This window comes from Antechinus flavipes, chromosome 2 (assembly GCF_016432865.1).
Source record: "Antechinus flavipes isolate AdamAnt ecotype Samford, QLD, Australia chromosome 2, AdamAnt_v2, whole genome shotgun sequence".
Classification (NCBI taxonomy): domain Eukaryota; kingdom Metazoa; phylum Chordata; class Mammalia; order Dasyuromorphia; family Dasyuridae; genus Antechinus; species Antechinus flavipes.
Window position 1 is genome coordinate 544,445,843 of NC_067399.1, and position 7,509 is coordinate 544,453,351.

The 7,509-nt window shown below is 32.7% G+C and overlaps 1 protein-coding gene across 1 annotated transcript in view; it reads right to left on the minus strand.

Moving 5' to 3' along the window:
• TLN2 (talin 2) overlaps nucleotides 1-5,771 on the minus strand; it is a 237,371-nt gene extending 231,600 nt beyond the window's left edge. The window contains exon 1 of the mRNA XM_051980927.1: nucleotides 5,607-5,771. Within this exon, the coding sequence (XP_051836887.1) occupies nucleotides 5,607-5,742 (136 nt within the window). The 5' untranslated portion in view covers nucleotides 5,743-5,771. The remainder of the gene's footprint in view (nucleotides 1-5,606) is intronic.
• Between the last annotated feature and the right edge of the window lie 1,738 nt (nucleotides 5,772-7,509).

Consider the following 7,509-nt stretch of genomic DNA (forward strand, 5'->3'; position numbering starts at 1 on the left):
ATCACAGAAAAAGAAAAAAAGAAGACATAAGAAGGAAGAAGTATTCAAAGAAGAGAGGGTATCAAGGTGATATTAAGACTTCTAGAGGGGAAGATTGGGAGGGAAGGAAAGGAGAAAGGAAGAAATGGAGAGAAGGGAAAAAAGGGGTAAAAGAGAGGGGGAACAGAGGGAGGGAAAAGACACAGACAGTGAGACAGAGAAGAGAGAGAGGGATGGGGGAGGGGGGTTAGAGTACTAAAAATGTTTATTTCTAGATTGCATTTATTAAAGCTTACTAGCTACTTTGAATAAATATGTTTTGGTTTGGTTTAGTTTTTAAAGAAAATGTTTCTAGAGAAATTCCCCTTCATGTAGATCTAGTCCCTAGATCTGAAATCTTTCAATCTCAGTTATTTGATTTATAGTCTTCAAGGTTGTAAGACACATTTTCCACACCTCGAAGACTAATTCCCTGCCAACTTGGGGCTTTTCATTTACAAGCTGTGAGGCATATAAACACAATGAGAATACAAGAGGAGGGAAAAAAGAAAAACAAAAACAAATGAGGCTTCTAATTTACATTAAGATCCATGGGCTCACTAGTTTCAATTAGTAATGAAAAATTGACATGTCACTACTTATTTTTTAAATAACATTTAAATATCATGTAACCTCAAGAAGGGCTAAACTGATAAAAATCATCTTTATATTTAATGTTGCCAAAGAAATAAGAATGATCTGCTTGAAATAAAAAGCAATGTGTTTGTTTTGTGTGTGTGTGTATGTGTGTAAAAATCAAAATTTGTGTTGTACAGTATGTACAATGTCCAAGTAAGCAATAATTCTTCAGAACAAGTTTCACTAACATTTATAAATTAGCCCCTATGCTAGAGGATTTTGTTGTTTGGTTTAGGGAGTTATTTCACATTAGGTGGCAAAACAGAAAAAAGCCTAGTCAGTCCTTAAACACTTATTAGCTGTGTGAACCTTGGCAAGTAACTTCACTCTTTTTGCCTCAGTTTCCTTATCTGTAAAATTCACTCAAGAAGGAAATGGCAAATCATTCCAGTATCTTTGCCCCCCCAAAAAAACTCAAATAGGATCATGAAGAATAGGATATGTCTAGAATGACAAAACAACAACTATATGATGGCAAAGTGGATACAGTTCTAGACCTGAAATTAGGAAGACCTTGTGTTCAAATATAGTCTTAAATCACTTGGCTTGCTGTGTGATCCTGAAAAATCATTTAACCAGTGTTTGCCTCTGTTTCCTCATCTGTAAAATGGGGATAAATTACAGCACCTGTCACTCAGAGTTGTTTTGAGGACCAAGTGAGATTATATTTCCAAAGTACTTGGCAAATATTATTGCACTATATAAATGTCAGCTATTAAAACTATAAATGTATTTTAAATATTAATATTATTGTTGTCATTTTTTAGTTGCAAAATTACATATGTTCAAGGAAATCTTGAAAAAAGTGTTAGAATTCATGAGTAACTTCTTCCTGGAATTATAGTATTCTCAATTCAATTTTTAAAGTATTGTCCACATATTATGCAGAATAATTTATTCTAATTAATTCAGTGTTACCATAGAACATAGTAAATTATGGACCATGGAACATCACGATCTCAGAATATTCAAAATTGTGGGTAATAAATACATATAGTAGATTTAAACAGATTATAAAAGGTAATAGCTAATGACTCAAGAAGAAGTAAGAAGCATTACAGATATCGATGAACAGGAAAGATGGGTCAAATATGGAACAAGAAAGAAATTATGAATAGCCAATCTAAAAATTAATCAACAAGTATTTACTAAAGGACCTTCTATATATTAGGCAGTGTGCTAGATGCTGGGGGGATGAGGGGGGTTACAAAGACAAATATGAAGTAGTTACCATCCAGAAAGAGCTTGTGTGTTACTGGGGGAAATGGATACAAATAATAAACATACACAAAATACATAGAAAGTAAACATAAATAAGTAATGCTCAATTAAAAGCTCTAAAGGAAGGCTTTCAACCCAGCTGTGCACTACAGGAGGTAATGCTCATATCATTGAGATTGCAGATGTATCAAAGAACGTGCATGGCATTGATGGAATATACAAAGACAATGTTTCTATCGTCAGGGAGATTGTGGTCCATCCTTAGTGATCTGTGTACTAAAACTTGCGAGAGAAGATGAAAAGGTTATAGTCATCACTAATTTTCTAAGTGTTTCCAAAACCTAGCATCTTATCTGTCTGTCCCTATCTCATGTGTTTATCTGTGCATGTGTAATACACACACACACACACACACACACACACACACGCTTGTATTAAATATAAAGATAAGCATAAGTGGAGGGTAGAAAATATATAAGAAAATATGGTTCAAGATAAACTATAAGAGATCAAAGGCTTTTAGAATATTGATTATTTAGAATATTGATAATAAATTGATTATTCCAGAAAAGAAAATAATAAATTTAAGTACCAAACATTACAAAAAAATTTTTTAACCAGATGAATATTGACAGGAAATAACTGCTTAACAATATGGGAATAATTTTACAGAATGCATACTATATGCAGTCAGATTTTACCATATTATTCATTCAAAAGGATAAATATGTAAACGCTATCAAAAACTCCAACTAGACCCAATGTCAGTGAAATAAAGGGAAATGAAGAGAAGAAAAGACATGGACATGGATTAATACTATTCCTTACAAAAGTTACCTGATACAAGGCGATCAAAACAAGGACAGAAAAAAGCTCAGAAAGAATCACAATAAGCTAATATTTTATCTATCTAATAAGTGAGCAAATATGTAAATCAGTAGGCAATAAACTCATTAATAAAATGTTTAAAAAAGAGATGGTACAATATCATGTGTTCACAAAATCATGTTCTTATGATAAAAGAATGATAAATTAATCTTGAAGAAGTTTGCTGTGAAGATTATGAATAATCATAAGCATTAATAGATGAACGTGGAACAATAAACAAAAAAGTCATATGAATCAGAGTTTCTACAAGGAACTGTTCTCATAGATTCCACTTGGACTTTAATTTTTCAGTTTTTGATGTGCTCCAAGAAGAATTTAGCAACTAGTGACTGGATCAGAAAAACAAGGGGAAGAGATTCTTGCTGTAGGTGAGACAATTTTAAAAGAAAAAAAAGGATCAGTTTTTTTGATTTTTCAAAAAAAGTAAAATAATAAGAATTAGGAAAAATTTATTAATAGTTTTCCCCACCTTAAAAGAAGATCAAGAAACAATTAATGCCAATTCATGTTGCCTGCTTTTTACTATATATAAAAAATAAAAATTATAAACAGACATGAAAGGCATAGTTGCTGGAAGTAGGAAAAAAGAACAGGCTAGCTTCTCAAAAAAAATTTTTACAACAAATTTTCAGTCAAATACTACATTGAAAGGAACTCAGATTCTAAGATTCTTGCTGTTTTTTGTTAATCACTATACCATCCAATATTCTTCAATAGCTAAAGCCACAAATGCAACTTTATGCAAAGATATTTTGACAATCAAAAACACAAAATGGAGTGATATGCTCAGAAAAGGTATTTACTGTACAGGGGGGATGATGTTTTGCATAGGGTCTAAAAGAAAGGACTGCCTATAGACAGTAAGGAATTCTAGGAGCTCTTGCTTGCTAATAATACTGTACTTTCTGCTTCTCTCAACTCTCATCAACTACATGAACTCTGCAGTAAAATTCAACATGATTCAAAAGAGACCCACCTATCATCAATATGTATAAACTAAATAAAGAATGGCTACTAGCCAGATTATGACACAAAAAGCTGAATGGGAAATCCACTGAGTTAATTTATCACTATCTTGGTGAAATACTGCAAATAAGCAATGAAATGGGCCCAGAATTGAACAGGACGAAAAGGGTGAGACTGCAATTAGGAAATTGAGTAGGGATTTTAATGATCACAAGCTGTTCCTCTTATACAAAAATCTTTCTGCAAAACACTAATATCCTACCACTGATGCCATATGGCCTTAAATCACAAAATACAGAAAGCTAAGAAAAATTTTTAAAAAAAGGGCAATGGAAAGATAAATGGTGGGTATACGAGGTGTAAAACATTACCAACAATTGATTTATGTACCCTAAGTTGAGCATTTACATATACAATGTTGAATCAAAGAAAACAGATTACCTATGAAATTGAAAATCTCTATTGTGCAGACTACAGTAATTTGCATAAAATATATCATCCAGGAAATGTATGATCAGAAAAGAAGGTCAGAAGAAGTAAAGGAGGAGAGACAGAAGAGGGGAGTTGCAGATGGACAACTTCAGAGCTTCAGTGGTACATATATGAAGAAACAGGGAAAGAGAGGTAAATAGGTAGCATAGTGGATAGAGCACTGGCCCTGGAAATCAGGAGGATCTGTGTTCAAATCTAACCATAAGTCACTTAGCCTGGATTATCTCTGCTTCCTCTACCTTCCCCTTCAAAAAAGAGAAAGATATAGTGAAAGATTTCAAATTCATTAAGTATTTTGTCTTTGTAATGCTCTGACAGAAGCATTTAGACAAGAAGAACTAGACTGAATATAAAGTAATTATTTATTATCTTCACCATTGGAGGGAGTACATCAGTGAGGTCATAGATCTCTTGCAGTATTTAAAAACTGAAATCAGATGACTCTGGAAATTGATTATACGTGGGAAAGGATGAGGGGCAGGAAAGGACCAAAAATTATTTTGGGGATTCAAGCTCATGTGTGTATGTGTGTGTGTGTGTATATATATATATATAATACTCTAAATTATGAGCTTTTTACTTAATTAATTATAATTATTAATTATGAGCTAATTACTTAACGTAAATAATAAATTACTAACCTGATGACCATGTCAAAATCAATGACATATAATATATAATTTCCAAGAAGTGAATTTGAAAAATCTTAATACTCAAAAAAGTATGGTCTTAAATACAATCTGTAACAACATAAATTTCTTGGCTTTTAATCTTAGAAAAATAGCATTGTACAATTTTGTCTTTTGATAACTGGAATGTCTTTAGAAAGAAATTTGAAGTAGTGATTTCCATAGTTTCTAAATTTTGATTAAAACGACATCTGCTGAGTTATCATGCTTATATAAAAATATATCTGATCAGAAGTGAAAAGCTGTCATGTAACAACTGTTAAATACAATGCCAAGGCTTTAAACATCAAGAAAAATAAATTAATGGTTATAATAATAACTGGGCTACATCTGTATAGAATTTTAAGGCTTTTTTTTTGCTTTTGCAGATGTGTAGGGAGGGGTGTTATGAGGATTGGGTTAGGGTACAGAGAATGAGTCATCAATCACACCTAGGCTACAGTGCGGTAGCTATTCATGGGACACTTGGGTTTGAATCTCGAGCCTAATAGCCAGCTACTAGCAAGGTGACCATAGGCAATTTTCTCATCAAAATTGGGACTTATCCTTGTGAGAGCACATCACAAAAATAGTCTGGGGAAAAAAAGGACTTTGTAAACCCTGCAGAGCTATCTAAATGTGACTTATAATATTGTCTAGAAACAGAAAGGCAATAATGCTCCAGGAAAATATAGTCATTAACTCGTGACTTACCTTGTCCAGTTTGTGCCTCAGGAACCCGCTCCCGAATGACGCGGCATGCATCATACACTGCTGTGGATGGTTCAAACTGCATAGTCTTCACCACATTGCAGTGGCGGACACATATCTTTAATGACAAGGCCACCATTTTCCTTGGTAATTTGAAGGCTCCCCCTCAGAACTGCTGGAAAAAAAACAAAAACACATTAGGATTTTCAGATCATCTGTTAACCTGAAAGCAGGAGGTAGCACGATACAGTAGTTGTGCTTGGGAGGCAACTAGTAACACCTCAGTTCACAGAGCACTAGGCCTGGAGCCAAGAACACCTCAGTTCAAATCTGATCTCAAATTCTTACTAGCTGTGACCCTAGGCAAGTCACTTAATCTCTGCCTCAGTTTGCTCTACTATAAAATGAGATACTAACAGCACCTTCTTCCCAAGATTTTGGAAAAATCAAATGAGATATTTGTAAAATACTTTTGAGCACAGTGCTTGTTATATAGTTCATAAATAGATAAATTTCTAAATAAATAAATCCACAAATGAATGAATGGACACCGCTAAATAAACAAATAAATAAACGAACGAACAAACAAACAAACAAATAAATAGACAGATACATAGATAAATAAATGGATGTTTTCTGTCCTGGTACTCAAAACACTTGAGTTTCTATTCCACCTCGAACAAGCCAATACACTAATCTTGGGTGAGTCTTTTAAAGTCTAAAGCGTTCTAAGCAACTCTCTTAGGATTCTAAGTTGGACCTATATTAAGAGAAAATTCACATATTGCAGAGTTCTGAATATTTGTGAGATCACATGTCCAGTCACTATCCATGGCTTTTAAATTTTTTTATTTTCTTTTATAGATATATGTGTGTATATATATATATATATATATATATATTATAATATATAAAAGTCTATCTTCTCTCTTTGCTAATACACCCACCCTCAAAGACAAAAGAAAAACAACGTTCTCATAAGTAAACATAATCAAGTAAAATAAATTTGAACCCTAACAATGAAGACATTTATTTTGTTTGATATATGTATAGGGGTGTGTGTGTGTGTGTGTCCCCTTGTTTGTCTTTTTATCAAATCTATCTCAATCTATACTCTCAACATATCATTCATTTGAATGGATGAGGTAAGGGTAGCATGCATCATCAAGAATGTTCTAGAATCATGACTGGTCATTGCAGTGATGAAAAGACCTAAGAATGTTATTGCATTTACAAAGTTGTTATTGTTCAAACTATTGTCATGCTTCTATTTACTTCACTGTATCAATTCATCTAAATTTTTGTCAGATTTCTCTGAAACCATCCTTTTCATCATTTATTACAGAACAATAGTATTCCATTTCTATAGTATAATTTGTTCATTCATTTTCCAATTAATGAAGAATTATTTCTCTGTTATTTGTAGTTCTTTGCTACTACAAAAAAGCTACAGAAAATATTTTTGTATTTATAAATCTTTTTCCTCTTTCTTTGATCAACTGGGCATATAGACTTGTTAGTGGTATCACTGGGTCAAAGGTACACACAGGTCAGTAACTTTTTTGGGTAAAGTTATAAATTGCTTTTACAGAATGGCTATATTAGTTCACTAAGAAGAGCATATTATATCTATTTTCTCATAGCTCCTCCAACACTTATAATTTTCCTTTTCTGTTAACTTGTGACCATGAAATAATAATACAGAAATGCTTTAATTCCTTTAATGGTATTTTGGAGAATTTTTTCATAAGGCTTCATTTTGGACTTATCCTTTACTAACAAAAAAGAACAAGCACACTACTAAGGCTCGAAAGATCTGGGTCTTCTGCTGCTTACAAGATGGTAGGTAAACAGAATAATAGATAAATGCTTAACTAAAAATCAGGAAGTCCCGCATTGAATTTCA